This window comes from Rhinatrema bivittatum, chromosome 4 (assembly GCF_901001135.1).
Source record: "Rhinatrema bivittatum chromosome 4, aRhiBiv1.1, whole genome shotgun sequence".
NCBI lineage: Eukaryota > Metazoa > Chordata > Amphibia > Gymnophiona > Rhinatrematidae > Rhinatrema > Rhinatrema bivittatum.
In genome coordinates, this window is record NC_042618.1 from 301,165,741 (window position 1) to 301,189,279 (window position 23,539).

The 23,539-nt window shown below is 40.0% G+C and overlaps 1 protein-coding gene across 11 annotated transcripts in view; it reads left to right on the forward strand.

The window, feature by feature from the left end:
• ZNF770 (zinc finger protein 770) overlaps positions 1–22,814 on the forward strand; it is a 75,021-nt gene extending 52,207 nt beyond the window's left edge. For 8 of the 11 annotated variants that reach the window (XM_029600213.1, XM_029600215.1, XM_029600219.1 and 5 more), the window contains one exon: positions 18,386–22,814. In XM_029600213.1, the coding sequence (XP_029456073.1) occupies positions 18,555–20,675 (2,121 nt within the window). In that variant the 5' untranslated portion in view covers positions 18,386–18,554 and the 3' untranslated portion in view covers positions 20,676–22,814. Of the gene's footprint in view, positions 1–16,516; positions 16,667–18,385 lie in introns of all 11 variants that reach the window. The other 3 variants (XM_029600214.1, XM_029600221.1, XM_029600223.1) reach the window with 1 other exon arrangement.
• The last annotated feature ends 725 nt before the right edge of the window (positions 22,815–23,539 follow it).

The window sequence follows — 23,539 nt, forward strand, 5'->3', positions numbered from 1 at the left end:
TTAACGGTGCCGACATTAAGTGATCACTGTCTCGGAGAAATACAATACCCTGGTTAAGTGACAGAAAAGGTACAGAAATGCAGTTTGTGCTTGGAAACCCTTAACCCTGTCTGAGCCAGCTGATCTATAACAAAGAACTGGAAAGGGAGAACATCATGCACTGCCTGAGAGAGGAGTGTATAAATTCTTGCGGTAGTCTGTTCCAAGTTATTAGCATTGTATTATAGCTCTTTAATTAAAGACAGAGGGACCAATTCCAAGCAGGTCTGTACTGCCAGGATTTTCTGAGGTGTGGAGACATCAGTGACTTTGGCAATTGGAGGAAAATGTCACCATGCTCAGTACAGAAAATAGTGCAGCAGAGTTTACAAAGGAAATCTCGGCTGAGAAGATTGAGATGGGAAGAGGAGGAAGGAATAGGACATTTTTTTAGTGGAGCATGAAGCAGTTATAGCAGTAACAGCACAGAGGTCCCGGGCAAATCAATACTTGTCAGTGCACTTGTAAAATAGGAATGTTATCTGGGCAGGGGGGCTTCCTGAATGAAAACCTCACTACAACATACAGCCTACTGAGAAGCAAGGGTGAGCTGAATTTATCTGGAATAGACACTGAAAATCATATATTGGGTTTATCTGTTTTAAGTGTGTCATCCATTACATTAAACTCCCTGACAGCTCAACATAAATCAGAAAGTCATCATTTCCTAGTACTAATTTCCTTTAAACAAAGCACAAGCAAAACCACAAATCCCAGAATACAAATCAACAGATATGATGTCAAACACATGGGAGAAAAAAATCTTTCCAGAATAACTTTACAGTCAAACTACTTTATAAAGTTTACACAGATTTACTGGTAAAAACAGTTGCTGGGACATTTTTATTTAATTTAATTGAAAATAAAGCTAACAACTTAACTTAATTGGACAAGTGCTAGGATAAGACTATACAGTTCTTATCTTTTCTTACAATTGCTATGCTAAATCATAGTATACTCTGACAGCAGTAAACTAGGCAAGGAAACTATTTAACCTTTAAATAGCTAAAGCATCTATATAAACACTCCAATATATTGTTGCAACACTCAAAATTACTGATACACGTTGGAGAAGTTAGACAGACCCGAAATTCCACCACTTACTTGCGAGGGTGAAGGGAGCCCGGCCCAGAACGCTGCGGTGAGGCTGCCTGGCCCCGTCAACGCTGCCGGAGAACCCCGCCCATCAAGTGACGTCATCGGGGTGGGACCCGCAGCCCATAAGACCGGCTTTGCAACGGCACTTGTCGACGTCCGCGCTGGTCCTAAGCCGCGCTGTCCCAAGGGGCGTGCGGCTTAGTGTGGCTTTGTGAAGGATTTGGGAGGGATTGAAGGACTTCTAAGCTCCCCTTTAAACCGAGAGATCTAAGAGTTGGGATTTGGAACATCGGTAAACGTGAGTACCGCTGACCCAGTATATTTCAATAATGCCGCATTCAGTTAGAAAACGGAGGGCCAAAGAAAAAGAGGCCTCTGTAGACTGTATTTCCACTAAGCTGGGCCCGATGGATGCACATGTATACCGTGGAGCACTGTATCGGGTGAATGTTCGCTGAGAGATGGTAAGGAGGAAGTTTTACCTGGCCTCTCTCCTGAACTTTGTGCCACTCTATCCCCGATAGAACAAAGTCCCCCAGGTAATCCAGCAGAGTTGAGGCCGCAAATCCAAATACCTGATCCGGAAAAGGCTATTGAGGGCCTGGAAACACCGGAAACAGGGACATGTTCCATCTTGGATTTGATTAGCCCCTCTACAGTGTCATCGGAACCTGAGGTCTATGCCAGTAAACCTAACGAAAGGGAGAGAACTCTGAGGCAAAAATTATCTTCCCACAAATGAAGAGGATAGAATTGAAAAAGCCTGTAATCATATCTCTTGAATCAATATGGGAGGCTATTCAGTCTCTAAATGAGAATATTTATATTCAGATGTCCCCAGTATATAGTAATATGGAGAAAATAGATACGCGACTTACTGAAGTTGAGAAAGGAATGCAAATTGAGAAATTAAATACTGCTAAATTAAAAATTGAAATAGACAGTAGTAAAGCACAACAGAGTGCGATAATTAAAGATAATATAATTCTGACAAATAAATTGGAAAATATTGAAAACACCTTAAGAGGAAAAAATTTGCGCTTTATCAATTTCCCAAAAAGTCAATTTCATCAAAAGAGATGTGGAAAAAATATATGCTAGAGGTTTTGAAAATACCAGAACAGGCTTTACCAGTAACCACTAGGATATATTATATTCCAAGTAGTAGTACTAGTAAGGAAGGAGAAAACAGAAAGGTAAACGATGATTCTATTCAACTTAACCTAACTGAATTCCTAGAAACATCTCAAAATGATCAAATTTTACCAGCTACCATGGTGGTTTCCTATTTAATGGAATCAGATAGAGAATGGACTTTGAGAATGTTTTTAGACACAGAACTGATTTGTTTATGGGCTATTAGGTTAATATATTTCCTGATTTGGCCAAAAGTACTCAAAAAGGAGGAAGCAATTCCTCATATTAAGATCAAGAGTGTTAGAAATTGGTGCAATGTTCTTTGAAATATCCCTGCAAATGTTTAGTTAAATATCAAAGTTTATCCTATGTCTTCTTTCATCCGAATCAGCTTATAACTTTTCTGGTGGGAAAGAGGGTAATGCCTGAAAGTTCATCCCCGAAAGAATAGGGAATATTGTCTAGATAATTCGTTCGTTAATGATGTATATCACAATGCTTTTGTTTCAATTTTTCTTTAAAAGTTTAAAAATAGAATTCCTGAGGTATTAACCTTGGATCTCGGATTGTGGACTTTGATCAATGATATGAATTATATATCCAATGTATTGAAATATTCTTATATAATCTGATTTGTATATGTTTTCAAACAAGAAGTGTTTTCTTGATTGTAATGTTTAAAATTCATTAAAATATAAATTAAAAAAAAAAAATTACTGATACAAACTAGAATCCATGATTAGTTATCACCCTAAAATTGGAGTTTTCTCACACACTTATGCCAGTAAACTTAATGACAGTATAAAACGTTTAAAAAGAATTTTTATTTAGACCTCAAAATTAACTTTGTGCACAAATGTCAGTGTGCCCCTGTGGTGGCGGTACATTTCAAGATTCTCAAAATGCTTAGATTCATTAGTAAGAAAATGTATTATCACTCCAGAGAAATATATCGGAAGGGGACACAAACAAAGAACAATAACATAGCCTAAAGCTAGTAAAAACTCTCTGTTCTTTGGACTAACAGCAGAATAAACATCACTTTTTTTTTTCCTTTCACAGCAGCAAAAACCTTCAGTCAGAGCAAACATACAAATAACTTTTGTAACACTAGTATCCCACCATCTGAACCTATTCTTATCAACTCAGTAAAAAACTTTGACCACTAATGATGAACCCCCCAACAATTATCACATGATTATAACCTTCAAAAGAGAGCAATAGCTCCAAAGTATAATATTTAATACTTACATAGAATACTTCATTTTTACTTTAAGGTAGGAAAGGAATTTGGTGGTATGTCAAGGAATTGCAGAGATAAAAAGTAACATTGAGTGCCTAGAGAAACAGTTGAAAAAGGTGGAATGGATTTTAGGTTTCTCTTCCCCCCCCCCCCCCCCCCCCCCCCCCCCCGCCAGCTGGAAAGGAACAATTATGAAAAGCAATCTCTTCACCAAGAAGGAGATGTGATAAGGGGTTAACTAAAAATGCTCGAGAGAGAGTGAGAGTTGGGAAGAGGTCCGGAGTTGTTCCTGCCATAAATGTATCCTCATGGATTTCTCCAAGGTTTATTTAAGACTGGAAAGAGCAGACTCATGTTTCAGCTATGCTTTCCCTAGCAATCCATTTAATCATATATAAGACATCTGCATGACCTAATGTTACCCACATATGTAGTTATTTATGAATTTGAAGAGGAGGCTGGTCTTAGACTTCTGACTCCCCATGGCAAAAATAAACACACGTGTGTCTACAATATCCCACAATTGCATTGAATCACATAGTCACTACCAAAGTTATAAAAATATCCAGTGTTCGGAGGCCCTCTGAGCCACCATTCCTCCAGCAGTCTGCCCAGTACCTGAACCATTGGCTAATGGTTCCAAAGTTCTCAAAACTCTGACCGAATGCCACTGTCAATCAATATCAACATGCTAGTGAATTTATTTCTGTTCACCAGCAGAAACTACTCTTGTCAACCACCAACAGGTGCTACAAATATTCACACAACAGTGGATTTACTTCTGTATGCCAACGGAAGTTGCTCCTATACGCCAATAGGAGTTGCTTCTAGGTTGCCACCAGAAGCTAAAAGAATAAGCGGGGGAGATACGGTGAAGCAGCTGAGACCATTTCCAAACTCCCCCAGCACTGGCGCAGGGTAGAACAGCCCCAAGCCAAGCACAGCAGATGTGAGAGGAAAAGGGATCCATAGGAAGAACGAGAAAATAGGGATGAACGAAAGAGAGGTGAGAATCACCTTGCTGGTGGCTGAAAGGAATCAGTACATTTTTGCTTGGGACATTGTCTTTTTTTTTAAAAGTATTGGGGCAAAGTTAACTATTTGGGAATATTATTTAGTGTGTTTGTGCTTTTAATAGTCAGGCAGCGAATAAACAAGTTAGACTTTATTTTTAAATAGTCAGTAAGGCAGCTAGTAAGCAGAACTGTGTGTTTGTATTTAAAAAATAAAAGTAGCCAGAAGCTAGAAATAAGTTAGGAGCAGTGTATACCTAGGTAAAAAGGTTGAAAAGTTCAGTTATTCACCTTGGAAAGGTGTTGAGGTAGTGTGATTTGGTTTGATTAGGTACCAACATCTGTTAATCAAGAGAGCAGTGAGTCACTCTGGCTGACTAACTGAAGTTAGACTGTTTGTATTTCCCACCCCTAGCTCATCCTTTAATTTATAGGCAGGTGCCACTTTCACAAACAAACCAAAAAAAAAAAAAGAACAAAAACTTTGAGAGTTTGATCAGTCCCTTGTAAGCCACTACCAGACATATAGTGAATTCACTAATACATTTAAAGGACATTAATTAGACACATTCCTACTCCCATAGCAACCTAAAACTTAACTAGGAACTGAACAAAATTGAGATGAAGGCAGCAGTCCAGCAGCAAGAGGGGGGCTTCCCAGTCTTTTGCATCGAGTGTCACATGTATGATTTTTTACCCGCCAACGAGAAGTTGTACATGTGCATGCGATGCAAAGAGCTCCTGGCTCTCAGAGAACGAGTCCAATCTCTGGAGACTAGAATGGCAGACCTGGAGGAGCTGAGGCAGACAGAAAGGTATATAGATGAGACCTCAGGGACATAGTAGCCAAGTCCCAACTTCAGACTGGCAGCCCTGGTCTTGCTTTGGAGGAAGAAGGTCTCATGATTGGAGAGCATCAACCTGGTGCAGCAGGAAAGGATCCTGTAGCAAGGACCTGCTCTCCAGGTGATGCATTGTCATTTCGAACCGAGGATATCTCCCCAAGGCCTACTGCCCAGGAGGGAAGGGTTAGGTCAGCCGTCATAGTTGGTGATTCGATTATTAGGAATGTAGATAGCTGGGTGGCTGGTGGGTGTGAGGATCGCCTGGTAACATGCCTACCTGGTGCGAAGGTGACGGACCTCACGCGTCATCTAGATAGGATTTTAGACAGTGCTGGGTAGGAGCTGGCTGTCATGGTACATGTGGGCACCAACGACATAGGAAAATGTGGGAGGGAGGTTCTGGAAGCCAAATTTAAGCTCTTAGGTAGAAAGCTTAAATCCAGAACCTCCAAGGTAGCATTCTCTGAAATGCTCCCTGTTCCACGCGCAGGTCACCAGAAGCAGGCAGAGCTCCGGAGTCTCAATGCGTGGATGAGACAATGGTGTAAGGAAGAGGGATTCAGTTTTGTTAGGAACTGGGGAACCTTTTGGGGAAGGGGGAGTCTCTTCCAAAGAGATGGGCTCCACCTTAACCTGGGTGGAACCAGACTTCTGGCGCTAACCTTTAAAAAGGAGAGAGAGCAGCTTTTAAACTAGAACAAAGGGGAAAGCCGATAGTCGCTCAGCAGCGCATAGTTCGGAGAGAGGTATCTTCAAAGGATACTAATGATGCATTAGAATTAGGGCATCCCGACAGTGAGGTTCCAATAATAAGAAAAGTAGTCCAAGTGCCTGTAACTAAAAACACACCTGAGCTAAAAAATTCTAACTTATCCCTATCAATTAAAAAGCAGAATGAAAATACAAACAAAAAACAAACTTTGAAATGTTTGTATGCTAATGCACGATTTCCGTCTTGTAACTCAAGCTTTAATATTGATTACCTTAGATTACTGTAACGCATTATATCTCGGTCTGCCTCAATCGTCATTACAACCTTTACAACTTGTCCAGAATGCAACAGCCAGAATACTATGCAATGCTTCATGTAGGGACCATATCACACCACTACTATATCACTTACATTGGCTTCCAATTCCATACCGCACTTCCTACAAAATTCTGACTACGATTCATAATTTATTATATAACCCCAACTCAATTTGGCTATGCTCACTTCTAAGACTATATAAACCAAACAGACAACTTAGATCCATGAATAAATGTATGCTGGAAATTCCCACTATAAAATCTGCAGGTCTGACATTAACCAGAAAACGAGCCTTTTCTATTGCAGGTCCCACTTCATGGAACTCAATTCCTGAGTATATTCGTTTAACAGAAAACCGAAATGACTTCAAAAAGCATTAAAAACGTACTTATTTACTTGTGCTTACGATATATCTGAATGAACATCTCACTTCTGCTTCTTACGATGCTTGAGACACTGATAACCAGTTGTAAAGTAACTGTAATGTATTGTATTTTATTGTATGTTTTTTGATATTATGCTTTAATATGTAAACCGCTAAGATGGATAGACCACTACCCCTAGTACGGTATATAAAAACTTTTAAATAAATAATGCCAGAAGTCTAAGAAGATGGGAGAATTTAGAATGTATTGCAGTGAATGATGACATAGACTTAATTGGCATCTCAGAGATATGGTGGAAGTAGGACAACCAATGGGACAGTGCTATACCGGTGTACAAACTATATTGCAATGACAGAGAGGCGCACCCTGGAGGCGGTGTGGTGCTTTATGTCCGGGATGGCATAGAGTCCAACAGGATAAACATCCTGCATGAGACTAAATGCACAATTGAATCTTTATGGGTAGAAATCCCATGTGTGTCGGGGAAGACTATAGTGATAGGAGTATACTACCGTCCACCTGGTCAAGATGGTGAGACTGGCAGTGAAATGCTAAGAGAAATTAGGGAAGCTAACCAAATTGGTAGTGCGGTAATAATGGGAGACTTCAATTACCCCAATATTGACTGGGTAAATGTATCATCGGGACACGCTAGAGAGATAAAGTTCCTGGATGGAATAAATGATAGTTTTCTGGAGCAATTGGTTCAGGAACCAACGAGAGAGGGAGCAATTTTAGATCTAATTCTCAGTGGAGCACAGGATTTGATGAGAGAGGTAACGGTGGTGGGGCCACTTGGCAGTAGTGATCATAATATGATCAAATTTGAATTAATGACTGGAAGGGGGACAATAAGCAAATCCACGGCTCTCGTGCTAAACTTTCAAAAGGGAAACTTTGATAAAATGAGAAAGTGTTTAGAAAAAACTAAAAGGAGCAGCTACAAAAGTAAAAAGTGTGCAAGAGGCGTGGTCATTGTTAAAAAAAAAAAAAACAAAAACAAAAAAAAACCATCCTAGAAGCACAGTCCAGATGTATTCCACACATGAAGAAAGGTGGAAAGAAGGCAAAACGATTACCGGCTTGGTTAAAAGGGCAGGTGAAATAAGCATATTTTAGCCAAAGATCTTCATTCAAAAAATTGGAAGAAGGATCCAACAGAAGAAAATAGGATAATGCATAAATGTTGGCAAGTTAATGCAAGACATTGATAAGACAGGCTAAGAAGAGAATTTGAAAAGAAGTTGCCCGTAGAGGCAAAAACTCACAGTAAAAACGTTTTAAAATATATCTGAAGCAGAAGCCTGCGAGGGAGTCAGATGGACTGTTAGATAACCGAGAGTTAAAGGGCACTTAGAGAAGATAAGGCCATCGTGGAAAAGATTAAATGATTTCTTTGCTTCGGTGTTTCCTGGAAGAGGATGTTTGGGGAGGTACCCGTACGGGAGAAGGTTTCATGGGTAAATGATTCAAATGACTGAACCAAATCACGGTGAACCTAGAAGATGTGGTAGACCTGATTGACAAACTGAAGAGTAGTAAATCACCTGGACCAGATGGTATACACCCCAGAGTTCTGAAGGAACTAAAAAATGAAATTTCAGACCTATTAGTAAAAATTTGTAACCTATCATTAAAATCATCCATTTACCTGAAGACTGGAGGATAGCTAATGTAACCCCAATATTTAAAAGGGTTCCAGGGGCGATCCGGGAAACTACAGACCGGTTAGCCTGACTTCAAGTGCCAGGAAAAATAGTGGAAAGTATTCTAAACATCAAAATCACAGAACATATAGAAAGACATGGTTTAATGGAACAAAAGTCAGCATGGCTTTACCCAAGGCAAGAGTTGCCTCACAAATCTGCTTCACTTTTTTAAAGGAGTTAAACATGTGGATAAAGGTGAACCGGTAGATGTAGTGTACTTGGATTTTCAGACTGCGTTTGACAAAGTTCCTCATGAGAGGCTTCTAGGAAAAGTAAAAGTCATGGGATAGGTGGTGATGTCCTTTTGTGGATTACAAACTGGCTAAAAGACAGGAAACAGAGAGTAGGATTAAATGGACAATTTTCTCAGTGGAAGGGAGTGGGCAGTGGAGTGCCTCGGGGATCTGTATTGGGACCCTTACTTTTCAATATATTTATAAATGATCTGGAAAGAAATACGAGTGAGAATCAAATTTGCAGATACAAAATGTTCAGAGTAGTTAAATCACAAGCAGATTGTGATAAATTGCAGGAAGACCTTGTGAGACTGGAAAAATCGGCATCAAAATGGCAGATGAAATTTAATGTGGATAAGTACAAGGTGATGCATATAGGAAAAAATAACCCATGCTACAATTACACAATGTAAGGTTCCATATTAGGTGCTACAACCCAAGAAAGAGATCTAGGCGTCATAGTGGATAACACATTGAAATCGTCGGTGCAGTGTGCTGCGGCAGTCAAAAAAGCAAACAATGTTGGGAATCATTAGGGAATGGTGAATAAATGGAAATGTCATAATGCCTCTGTATTGCTCCCTGGTGAGACAGCACCTTGAATACTGTGTACAATTCTGGTCGCCGAATCTCAAAGATATAATTGCGATGGAGAAGGTACAGAGAAGGGCTACCAAAATAAGGGGAATGGAACAGCTCCCTTATGAGAAAAGACTAAAGAGGTTAGGACTCTTCAGCTTGGAGAAGAGACGGCTGAGGAGGGATATGATAGAGGTGTTTAAAATCATGAGAGGTATAGAACGGGTAGATGTGAATCAGTTATTTACTCTTTCGGATAATAGACTAGGGGGCACTCCATGAAGTTAGCGTGTGGCACATTTAAAACTAATCGGAGAAAGTTCTTTTTCACTCAACGCACAATTAAACTCTGAATTTATTGCCAGAGGATGTGGTTAGTGCAGTTAGTGTAGCTGGGTTTAAAAGGAATTGGGGTAAGTTCTTGGAGGAGCAGTCCATTACTTGCTATTAATTGAGTTGACTTAGAAAATAGCCACTACTATTACTAGCAATGGTAACATGGAATAGACTTAGTTTTTGGGTACTTGCCAGGCTCTTATGGCTTGGATTGGCCACTGTTGGAAACAGGATGCTTGGCTTGATGGACCCTTGGTCTGACCCAGTATGGCATGTTATGAAGAGTGCAGAAAGGAGAATTATATTACAAAGAGCAAAAACTTGAGCCAGGAAAATTACCAAAGGGGGGAGGTAGGACATCGGCCAGTAAATCAGGTGGCATGAAAAAAGCCCAAAATACTCACCTGACTTCTGAACAGCTTCCCCATGCATCTGTGTAGCCTAATTTCTCCCTAACTAGGTGCTGTACAAAATTGTTGAAAATATCAGACCGGGACCACACTTAGTAACTCCGATAATATTATTTATTTGCTTACTTGTAAGGAGACAGCACAATTATGCTAACATGAAGAAATGAGGAAATATTACCCATATACCATTTCAGTTATTTATTATTAAATTGCATCTCATTATTAGTGTTCAGCTAATAATTGGAGCTTTGCACCTCTGCGTGGTCTTACCTATATCATGGTATACTTCCATATATGGTAAAACTCTGATCTTGTCCAATACAAGCTCTGTTAACTAACTACATTTCTAGCAGTTTCTTATGAATAATAATTTTATGCCTGCTTGTAATTTCTGACTTCTATAAAATGGCATCTGCAAGAGAAACTAGTTTAAAAACAATTAATCAGTGCACTGTAGCTAGTGTAAACTGACTTTCACTTCAAAACAGAAAAGATTACTAAAGTTCACAGTATAAAGCTGGCCATTTCTCTGAAACCTTCCTTCGCACTTTAATTAGCTAGGCATGGGAAAGCACAACACAGGTCAAACTGGGCCTAGTAATTCCTACATGCTTTTTGTTGCAATTTTATGACTGTGACTAAATCTCTATACAGCTTTTTTGCCTACAGTGGAAGTCTGTAGATCACACTGGCAAATGAAAATGCCATTTCTTTATTTTTTTTTTTCAATTTATAACTTTTATTAATAATCACAGAAATTTTCCATGTTCAAATAGAAACAAGAGTTAACAGCCAAACTACAGACACAGCATCAAGGCACAAGTATTTATATGATACAGCGAAGCAGTCATCTCCAAACAAATTGTAGATAAAATTATGGACTTCGAGATACAAGCAAACAGCATAGTCCGCAATTGATAACAATGGAAATACTGAATATAATACAATATTTTGAAATAAGAATTCCCTTCCCCTACCCCTCCCACCCCCCATCTCTTCCCCTTTCCCAATGACTGTGGGTATGTTGGTAGATCCAAGTTAGCGATATAGGCAATTATGATCTCAATATGTTATAAGCATATCATGTTGTAGAATTAGAGTGTAACCATAATTCATAGCACTTCCAAATTCTAGTAAAGTGAAAAAGGTGGTTCGTTGTTTATAAGCAGTGATTTTCCCAAGGTGTGTGTATCCAGCACCTGTGATTGAATATATTGTAAGGTGGGGACTTGGGGATCTTTCCAATAACGTGCATTAGCACACCTGGAAGCAGTAGTGACATTTAATAAACGATTTTGAGCTTTATCATAATCTGTCGACTCTTTATTCAACAGTGCTTGCGAAGGTCCAAGCGTTATAGTAACATGCAAAATAGTAGTGCGCCATTGGGACACTTGTTGCCATAGGGATTGGTTTGAAGGACATAACCACCAAAGATGAAGAAAAGTGCCCTTAGATCGACAGAGTTTCCAGCAGTAAGAGGAAGTTCCAGGAAGCATATGACATAATTTATCAGGCGTGATATACCAGCGAAAAAAATAATTTATAGGAGTTTTCTATGTGGCACGCAGATACAAGACCCCTCCCCTATTGTGTATATATATGTTTCCAGTCCTCTATGGTCCAGGAACACTGTAAATCCCCTTCCCAAGCTTTAATGTGTGAGAACTCTAGCTGAAACTCCTCTGATAGAAGCATATAAAGTCGGGAGATAATTTATGTGATTTATCAGCCTGTCTAACAGGCCTTCAAAAGTAGGGATCCCTGAGCCAGTTCCCCTAAATACCCTTATGCGTTATAAAATAACGCAGTTGTAGATAAGGGAATACATCAGAGGGACTCAAATGATACCTTTCACTTAGCAATCTAAATGAAATCATACCTCCAGGCTCGTAAACATGGGATAAGTGTGTGATTCCCTTTGCTATCCAATTCTTAAAGAAGAGCAAATTTTCAGCAGGCTTAAAATGTTGATTATGAAATAGAAAAGTGCTAATAAAATATGTTCTCCGACCCACTAACTGTTTCTTCCATTGATCCCATATTTTCAAAGAGAGCTGAACAGTATGCGGAAGACTTGTAGATCCATCCCACGAATCTCGAGGTTGCCACAAAATAGCAGTGATTGGCATCGTCCCAAGTAATGCCTGTTCTAAGAGCACCCAAGGCTTTTTGCTTTAACTTTGTGCCAGTCTAAAATAGCTTTCAATTGGACTGCTCCTTGATAATGATTCAAATTTGGCATCCCCAAACCACCCTGAGCTTTGGGCATCATAAGGATCTTTTTAGCTATACGAGGGCGTTTCCCTTTCCATAAAAACTTTAATAACCTCCGTTGCCATCTATCAATAATTTTGGCCTATATTTCTAGTGGCAGGGTCTGTAATAGAGCATACGGGGAAAAATATTCATTTTTATTACTGCCAGGTGCCCAATCCACTCTTCCAAATCTTTATAAATTTTGGCCATTAAGGGGGGGTAATTAAGTTGAATTAAATCCTGTGCATTGCCCAAATCCTGCGTATTGCCATTGTAAAACAAGACTTTGTCTCTGTTATTTTTTGCTGGTTGTAATGTAAACCGAAGTGATAATTAATCTTGTTAATTGAACCTCAGTATATAAAAAGTTATAAATAAATAAATAGATCCCTAAATATTTGAGTTTTGTAGAAGCCCAGCGAAATGGATGAGCCCTCCTAATTTGTGTAACCATCAAGTCAGAAATTGTTATATTGAGCAGTTCGGATTTGTCCCAATTAATTTTAAAACCTGAGACTTGGCTAAATTTTGAAATCTCAAGACTAATCGCATCTAGTGAGTTAAGTGGATTAGTGATTGTAAACAAAATATCATCCACAAATAACAATAGTTTAGATGAAAAATCCCCCACCTGTATCCCAATGATATTGTCATTTTTATGAATTTGACAGGTAAAAAGTTCTAAAAATAGAGCAAAAAGTAAAGGTGAAAGAGGACAGCCCTGTCTAGTACCCGACCCACCTTGAATGGTTGGGAGTAACCCCCATTAACCTTTAAACAGGCCTGAGGTGCTGTATATAATTTCTGGATCCAGCCAATAAGTTTCTCCAAATTTAAACGCCCTCAGAGTGTGGAACAAGAAAGGCCAGTGAACAAAATCAAAAGCCTTCTCCACGTCTATTGCTAAAAATAAAAATGGTATGTCCTGCATTTTGGCCCACCAGATGGAATCTACAGTTTTCCGGACATTGTCGGAAGCCATTCTTCCAGGGATAAATCCTGATTGATCAGGGTGCACTAAATCTGGCAAGATAGCATTGAGCCGGTTGGCCAAAATTTTTGCCAACAGTTTCATGTCGAGATTAATTAAAGAAATCGGCCTATATGATCCACACACCGTAGGATCCCGTCCCGGTTTAGCTATTAATGTTACTCCTGCTAAGTTGGCTGAGGTAGACAAGGCTGTGTGCCCCCTTAGAGAGTTAAATAATCTTACCAGCAAAGGCGATAGAATGTCTATAATTTTTTTTATTAAAAACTCCAGTATCGCCATCTAAACCTGGTGATTTGCCTGTTTTTAGGCTCTTTATGGCGCAAGTCACTTCAGCTACCGTTATATCTCTATACAAAAATTCTGCACGTTGCAGTTGTAACTGTGGCAACACCAAATTCTCAAGGTACAGATTTATCTGATCTGTTGAAATATTAGAATCAGTGCGGTATAGTTCAGGAAACGACGTCTAATATCTGTATTGGTAGTCAATATTTTGCCTGATTCATCTTTAAGTTTAACTATATTATTTTGAGCCTGCTGTGATCTCAATTTGCTCGCTAATTGTTTACCTGCCTTGTTACCACCCTCATAATGAACCTGTTTACACAATTCCAATCTATGTGCTATTTGAGCGGCATCATTGATCAATTCGAGTCAGAACCTTTGGTGACCCTGAGGTTTGGTGTAATTTCCCTAAGCGATGGAGTTGATCTAAAATAGCTATCCTATCTTTATTTTTTTGTTTTTTTAAATATGCCCCTCTAGCTATCAGTTTCCCACGAAGGACAGCCTTCAAACAATCCCACAAAACCATGATAGATACCCCTTCCATATCATTAAATTGTAAATAATCCAGTACCTCCCGACGAAGTTGGGCCACAAATTCTTCACTCTCTAACAAGCTATCATTAAGCCTTCAATACTGGTTACCCTTATCATATTGAGGAATGGTAAGTGTCATTCTCGTGGGTGCATGGCCAGACCACGTGATGGCTTCAATAGGCTTAGATATCCAATTGATGCAACTCTTATCTACACACAATAGATCTATTCTTGAGTGTAATTGGTGGGCCCTGGAGTAGCAAGTATAGCTTTTGGATTTGGGATATCTATTACGCCAGGTATCGACCAAGTTCAGCCTCTTTAGGCATTGTTTAAGCTTTTGACGATCCTTGCCTTTGGCTGAGGAATGTCCTAGGGAGTTATCAATATAAGGATTGATTGTTATATTAGTGTCCCCCCCCCCTCCCCCCCCCAAGTATGAGGTGGCCTTCCACCTTATCTTCTATAAGTTTAGTTACCTTTTCAAAGAATAGACCTTGATCAACATTGGGCGTGTAAATATTTACTAGTGTGAATTTCTCTCCCGCGATGGCCAAAATCAGCATAAGATATCTACCTTCCGGATCTGGGATAGAAGAAATCAATTCAAAGGTGAAATATTTTCCCATGAGGATGCCCACTCCTGCATATTTATGAGCCTTAGAGCACGCTGCCCAATACTGAGAGGGGATATAAGTGATGTTTTAACAAGTATTCATATCGGCGCTTTAAGTGTATTTCTTGGACAAAAGCTATTGTTATGTGGAATTGTTGTAAGTCAGCAAATAGGCGATGCCTCTTTAGCGGAGAATTTAATCCCTTAACATTTAGGGAAAAAATATTTATGTCCACCATTCATAGAAAGAATAATGTTTTGCATTGTCAATTTCCCACATAAGGTGTCCCATCCATAGTAATGCACTACAACACTGTAATACCACATAATTGTACTGCATGTTTTCCTTGAAATTCAGCCTATATAGTAGTAGTGTGCTAACCCAGGTCCACAGTCGCCCCAAAGACAAAACCCCGCCCTTTGCAATGCTGCCTACGAATGAGACTGCACTGCATGATAGTAGAGAGGAGACAGCCACCCCAGCCAAGTCAGTGACCCCCCAACAGCTGAGCAACAAAATATAAAATAAACAATTTTCTCAATAACTAGTAAATCTCCAAAACATGCTGAAAAGTGTATAAAACATTTGGCAACTCTTATGGGCGAACTAGAGCCCAGCAAGGCACATTGTGTCACACATACGCAGAACTGACTGCAAGTTATATAAACTCAGAACTAAAGAAATATGAATAAGTATCCTCCACTCTGAGAAGAAGGAACTTGAGCTAGTGCAGTCCACCTGGGCTCATGTCTGATCTCTGGATGATTCCTCTTGATCTGGATTATGGCGTAATCTGTGGCCTCCTTTGGCAACACGTTGCCATCTTGGTGGATCATCCCTCCTATATGGTGTTTTAGGGATAGCTGGTTGTACTTTAAGTCCGTATAACCGGCATCTTTAAGTGCTGTTGACGCTTCCTACAGTGTTTTTACCTGGTGTGTAACTCCTTTTATTGCAAAGCTTAACCTAAACGGGAAGAGCCATCTATAGCGTGCATTGTTCTTGTGAAGGATTTCAGTGATACCCCTCATTTCCTGACGCTTGCGGATTGTTACAGATGAGAGATCAGTGAAGATCATTATGTCAATGCCTTTCCAGCTCCATTTTGCTTGTTTCTTAGCAGCTGAGGCAATCCAGTCTTTAATATGAAAATCATGGTAGCATGCAATAATGTCTCTGTTTATTACTCTGTCTGGTTCCCAGGGTGCGGTGTGCACGGTCAATTTTTATGGTCAGTAGATTCATAGGATCTGATGAAGCACTATCTGCATTTAATAACATGTTACTTATCTGGGTGACCACCTCCGTGCAGTTCAGATGTTCAGGAGATTCTGGGATGCCACGGAATCTAAGATTCTGCCGGCAGGAGCGTTTCTCCAGATATTCTACCTTTTCTGTTAACTGCTCAATTTTAGAAAGTAAAGAGGAGTGTTCTTCCCGGGCTAATTTAATGTCCTCTCCATGTGCGTCAACCCGTGACTCGACCTCAAAGATCCTTCTCCCATGGTACACGACTTCTTCCTTTAATTCATCTATCGAGGTCATAATTTCGCTTTTATTCCCATGCATATCCTTTTGAGATCCGCAAACCAGTGTTTCATTTCAGCTCGTGTCGGCAACTCATCATCCGCCAGCGAAATGGATCTGGGACTCCGCCCTCCTCCTCCATCGCCATTGCCTCTGTGTCCTCTCCCTCTTCGTTGCTTATTTTTTGATAAGAGAATCTCTTGAAATCGACTGATTTCTTTTTTACCGACATCTAGGGTTGTTACCGAGACTTGGCAGCAGAAAAATCTGTGTGGCTATTGAGATGCCTGTGATATGTGGAGATTACAGCTGCTGGAGGATAGTCCTGATTAAGCGGCCATTTGCTAGCGTGACGTCACTTCCTCCTCGAAAATGCCATTTCTAAGGTAACCTGCAGTGTCACCTCTTCCCCACAACACCCCTTAAACACAAAATGCAATGCCTTTCCCAATTCTCCCTATCCTATCTAGATTATAGAGTGTTATGACTGTGTTCCAGTCATGGGGCTCATTACATAATTTCTGTTTTAGCAACAATATCCAAATCTGCCCATTCCATTAAATTCCTACAACTAGAGACCCTATTATCCAGACAATGAACATTTGTGTACACAGCTTTCTAGATACTGCTCCTTTTCTTGTCTTCTGTCTGCAGATCTTCATGCCTAATCAACCACATCTTCCTTGTTCTTTGCAAGTGGCTTTGCATGATTCCCATCTTTTGTTTTTAATCATTTACCTTATTTGTTTAGAGGTGACATCTGCTATCGCCTTCAACTAGTTTAAACTCATCAGTCTGTGATCTGAACTGTTCACCTATAACTAGGGACCTTCATTTTCAGTTTTTATTTTATTATTCTGAGAAATTTATCAGTGTTTATTACAAGAACAAAATGGGAGAAATCAGTGGAAAACTGACTCCTTATTTTCCAGATAAATATAATTTTTGTTCTTGTTTTAATAAACACTAAAATTCCTGAGAAAAATAAAAAATGTAAACAAAGGTCCTACTTGGATAGATGCAGGTCATTACTATTGTAATTTTTTCCCTTCAAGTAGAATCTCACTTCCCAATAAATTAAAAACCATCTTCCTCACACCAACTCTTTGCCCATGCATTGAATCTGTTTGTGTCATAACCTGTCTATCTCCCCTTTTCCATGTATATGCAATGTTTCAGAAAAAAAACCTGTTCTTGACAGCTGTCTAAAAACCATCCCCTAATTTCCCAAAATTCTTATATTGTGCTGAATTAGTTTCTAAAGATGTCATTTGTCTCCAGGCAGACTATAACAACATCAATCTCTCCTTCTCTATCTTTCTGTTCCAACAGTCATGAGAATCTCTCTGCTATCAGTGGATCCTAGTAGTTATTTAACCATTTGGTATATCTGACCATGCCCCCAATCTATTGTTCTGATAGACTACTCTCCCAATCCCGCCCCCGCCTCCCCCTTTCCCCCAGAAGGAGTTTCCTATCTTGGCATTCTTTGCCACTATTCTTGACCTCTCCTTTGTAGTAGTTGTCCTACCTTGTCCCATGGGGATCTATCTGCTCCTCATTTTTGGAATTGCTTGTTGGAGAGGTAGCAGATTTTAATGGACTCTAAATATGGGGGTGGGGGGGGTGCGCCTTTATAAATTTTGAACAGTTTTGCCTTGAGCTGTGCCATCTCCATCCTGAATCCAGAGATTAGACGTAGGTCAACACCACAGTTTCCAAATGCATTCTAAAAGCTGCTTTCGCACAATTCATACGCTGCAGCACTCCCAGCAAAAGTCTGCAATACTATTTCTAGCCTCATCCCGCTCCACTGTTGCAGCATCCATGGTTGTTATGCTAGTAGGCAGGCCTAATATTGTTTGTTCAAGAGCAGTTAGACCTGGATTTTGCACACTGTAACAGGCTTCAAATGGCATTGCAGAATACCTTGCCTTCAAACTAATGTCTAATTATATCCCAAGAATCCTTGATTCCTCTAACTTTTGTGGCCGCCATTATTCTGTTTGTTTTCAAGCAATCTGGTTGAACTCTCCACCATGCTGTGTCATATATAACAGTCTGATCAATGCATATAGCACTAAATCATGTTTCTGTTATTGCAGGAGACCGACAAGATCAGGAATATTATCTGAAGAACGATACCTGTGGATTCCTCTCCTGTTATATTTGTCATCTCATTCCAGCCCCTTTTAATGGATTCAGCTTCAGTTATGTTCTTTGCACACTGAAAAGAAAATCTTTATTTCTGCAGTCTGCAAGAGCCAGAAGAAAATGTCAAAAGTTCAGCACTGTAAAGCCACCAACAAAGTACCCAGGAAAAGACCATATATGTGTGACATGTGTTTCAAACAGTTTGAAACTCCATCCAAGCTTGCAAGACATTACCTCATCCACACTGGTCAGAAGCCATATAGCTGCCATGTATGCCATAAAACATTCAGGCAGATGGTACACCTGGAGCGGCACCAGTTAACTCACACACTCCCTTTTCAGTGCGACATTTGCTTCCGAAGCTTCAAAAACCTGGTGACATTTTTAAAGCACCAGCAGCTGCACAATGAGAACTGTCCTATTGATCCAAAGCCAGTGAAAAAAGCAGAAGCTCAGCCAGAGAGATCTGTGTGTGCCCAACCAGTCCATTGTCCAGATTGCCAACAGTCCTTTTCTACACAGGAAAAGTGGGTGCTGCATCAGTGTTCTCCACCAGCCCACCCTCACAGTGTGAGCAGGAGGCCAAAAGCATTAAAGTGTGAGACCTGCAACAAACCCTTCCCATCTCGTTCTAAACTGGAGCGACACCTGCTCATCCACACTGGTCAGAGACCATTTGCCTGTTCTCTGTGTGTTAAATCCTTCCGGCAGAAAACACATCTGGCAATCCACCAGCTAACACACATAAAGGAGAAGCCCTTCCAGTGCAACTTATGTTATAAGAGCTTCAAGCTCCAGAGCAAACTTATGAAGCACAAAGAAGTCCATGCCCACAGCCTAGCTTATGCTAATGGTCTGTGCAAACCTCAGAGTGCGAGAGCAGATCCTGCTGCAGCACAGAATCTGATGGAAGACAAAACAGAGGTAATGGCAACAGATTCTACATGCGAACAGGACTCGGAAGATGTTTGCTCCATCTATGTTGTCCCTTTTCAGTGCACTGTATGTGAGAGGTGCTTTGAAACTGAGCATATTTTACGCATGCACACATGTTTTATTGAGGGAGATGGGAGAGCTTCCAACACACTCAAAAGGAATTCCAGCTATCGAACCAACCGTAGAAGAAACAGAGTTTCAAAAAAGCTGAAGTGTTCAGCAGTTCAAACCTCCAACACACACTTGACTGGCAGGAACAGGCTGAAGAGCTATCGTTTTAAGAGTCAAGAGCAGCCAAGTTCTGGGGAACAAAGCTGTTCCAATTATGGCACTTTGCAAAAAACTGCTAAGAAATCAAAGCCACCTGGTACCCTCAAAACTTATAAAGCAGAAGCAGGACAGAGGCAAGGCAGCAGGACACACTGCTGGTCAAAGCAGTTACACAGTCATGAACTGGGCATCAATATGCAAGGCTTGCTGAGAGCAGAAAGCAGGCTGGGAGAGCATGATTCTGTGGATAGAAATATTGTTTTTGTCCAAAATGGAGATGAAGTATTTGCTTACCCCAAGGTTGCTCAGGACCATTACTCAGCTCCTCCTAGAAATATATATAGCCGGCACAAAACCTTTCATTGTGACCAGTGTGAAAAAGCATTCCCATCTTTATCCAAACTTAAGCGACATTACCTGACCCATACAGGACAGAGGCCTTTTAGCTGTGATTTGTGTGGCAAGATGTTCAGGCAGTCTGCTCATCTGAAGAGGCATCAAATCACCCACACTGAAAAAATGACTTACCAAATCCCTGTATGTCAAGTGGAGTTCCAAGACCTAAATATGTTTTTTGACCAACAGAAAGAGCAGCTGGAATTGAAAACTTCTCAGCACATTGGGTATTCTTCCAATACCCTGCAGCCTCCAGCCTTCCAGGAATATGAGATGCTTCCATCAGACCCTGTCCCTGAAATCAAAGTGGAGCTAGGAGGTCCAGATTTCTCTCTGGACATGAGCTGCAGTAACACACAAGCGTATCTGTCTAACAATGGATCTGTTGAGGCTAAGCCAACCCACCGTGGCCCTCGGTATAATCACTCCAGAGGTATGGAAAGAAGCAAAGCTCCCAAGAGGATGTATCAGTGCACTGTTTGCCTGAAGAGTTTCAAGTCGCCTTCTAAGCTGGAAAGACACTATTTGATGCATGCTGGGCAGAAGCCTTTTGAATGTCCAGTTTGTTTTAAAACTTTTAGGCAGACACCTCACTTAAAAAGACACATGCTTACCCACTCAAAGCAAATGGCCTGCTAGTAACAGTTTCAAATGCACGAGTCACCTTACAGGTGATGAGAGAACTGTCTTACTGCCATTAAGAGTTCTGCTCTTTTATCCTCCTATGTTGATGTTCAAAGTACTTTGGCAATTAGCCAAATTAAGCTGTATGGGCATCACTTTATTTGTACATGGCCGAATTCTTACCAAGGTTGAAAGGGATCTGTCATTTTGTGATTTAAGTTTTGGCTTTTATTAACATAGGTGCTACCTCTGATATCGATAGTCCACTGCAAATAAACCATGTGTTAGTCTTCTTTCTTCTTTCTGGGTATCCAAACTGGGATATTATTCCAAGCACACTATGCCGAAGAGGATTGTTGAGGATGGCAGACAGGGTAAAAGTAGGGGCATTAAGGTTTGGAAAATCTGAAGGATTTTGCTTGATGAGCAGCTAACCAGAGATTAATTTACCCCAAACTTTCTTGCCCCAACAGAGATCCACAAATTACAAATTTCACTGAGATGTAAGCTAAAATCTCTGGCCTGTGATTACTTTCTGCATTGACCCTACTAAGTCTCCATCCCAGTTCCTGGCTGCCTCCTGCTCTCATCCCTCAATCTGTGTAATATACATGAATTCACAACTGATTTTGCATTGACACCACAGAAAATTATTACTGTGCCAGTCAACATGGGTTTACTAGTGCTTTTAGACAACAGATACTAGTTAACTAGCTATAGACTACAGGACCTGGGATTTTTTGCTTACTCAGGTAACTGTTTTTTAAAAGCTAAAATCTGTCAGAGATCAGAGTATTTCTAGGAGGAAAAACAGAGTGCACTGAAAAACATGCTATCCACTGTATACTGGGCAACATTTCAAAATGATATGGCCAGTGGTGGTACCTACCATTTATCATTTGCAAATGCAAATGTTTAGCTATATTCAAAGTTCTTTGAGCTCCTTCCCTTGTAACTGCCTCAGATCTCTAGGAGCAGCCATGTTAGCAAGAATCAGGTTATCTCATTCATATATGCAGTAAATATGATTTGGCTGGTACATCACAAATAGCTAGAACCAATCAAAATAATTTTTTTTTTGGATGGATAAGCTTGTGATTTGTTAACAGGACATCCCTGTGAATTCAGGGAAGTTACAGAAGCTGAGAACAGCCAAGCATTTAAAGTAAAATTTGGAATAAATGATGGGTGCTAGCACTTGCAATTTAATACTGAAGTGTGGAATAGCAGTTGGGGTGTACAGTTTTCTAGTAAAAGCTTGAATGTGGTGGTCCTTCACCACACACCAGCAGCTCTTTCAGTATAGAGCATTTGCTTTGACATCCTGGAATCTTTGAGTCTGGAATCAAAGGACATATAGTAAATTGAATGACTGGCATTCATATTTTTTTTTTTTATTCTAAAACTGAATTTTAGATGTTGGGTTAGGTAGCATTGGAAACTGAAGAACTCTATTGAACAGAAAAGATGGAGTTGTGTTCTACACTGCCCCTGGAGAAATTGCAGTGGCAAGAGGTTATGATCAGGGACATTATAAGGACTGTAAATGTTTGACATACTAGATCAAATTCACAAGAGATTAAAAAAAAATAATGGTTATCTTTATGCATGGTAAGTAAAAGGAAGAGCATCTGTTTTGCGTTGTGGGGAAAATTGTACAAAATGAACTGTAGGAAAACAAGTTTCTAATGTCCCTCAATTCTGCTTTGGATAGTGAAGTCTACTCCTCAAGTACCAACAGATCTGGTTTTCATGATAGCCAAATTATGGAAATTAATCAGCTCATGTATCAATTGTATACAAATACATCATGAATAGTCATTGTGGAAATCCTGAAAATAACCTTGGATATCAGAATTTATCGTCCTTTGGGCTGAGAAGTTCAGTCTTCATGCTTGTGCAATTCTTGTTGCTCTGCTAACACTGCAAAGTATGAAGGGAATTAATCTCATATCTAAGTATTGCCAACATAACTTAAGGGTTAGCTGAAAACCTGGCATCACCCTATGGAATGCCATCACTGAAATTTACTCAGTGTGTGGGTAGGTCACTGAAATTCCCTGTACATCTTTCCTTTCTTTACTATTTCTGCCCGCATTTCCTGCTGTGATGCATATGTTGGTATATTAAATAAATGCTTCTTCATTTCTACTCCTCCATGACTGCAATTTCTTTACTAATAATATGGTTTGTCAGGAAAATTAGAACCAAATTCTTAACCACACTGGACAGCTGATTCAGATCATCTAACAACCAGATAAGCCACAGCCAACCTAGGACTGATCTTGTATTAGAGTGAGCTTACTAGTGACTTGGAAGCTCACTATACCGGGGTACAAATTAAATCGCAATGACAGAGAGGAGCACTCGGGAGGAGGTGTGGCGCTTTATGTCCGGGATGGCATAGAGTCTAACAGGATAAACATCCTACATGAGACTAAATACAAAATTGAATCTTTATGGGTAGAAATCCCTTGTGTGTCGGCGAAGACTATAGTGATAGGGGTATACTACCGTCCACCTGGTCAAGATGGTGAGACAGACAGTGAAATGCTACGAGAAATTAGGGAAGCTAACCAAATTGGTAGTGCAGTAATAATGGGAGACTTCAATTACCTACTAGAAAACGTTATGAAACTCACTTTTTATTTTTACATGTGCTATATAAATATTATTTTTGAATTTTTTAATTCTTTAAGGACCATCATAACACCCGCGGGCTTACTGACTTATTCATTATCATGTATAGCCTCTTCGGGTCATAATTAATCATAGGTCCAAGTCCATATCTTTTATTGCTGAACACTTTTATCGTTTTATCTTATTTTTTCAAAAGCTTTTTTACGATCTTTTCTTAAAAAGTAGAAAGAGGTATGATA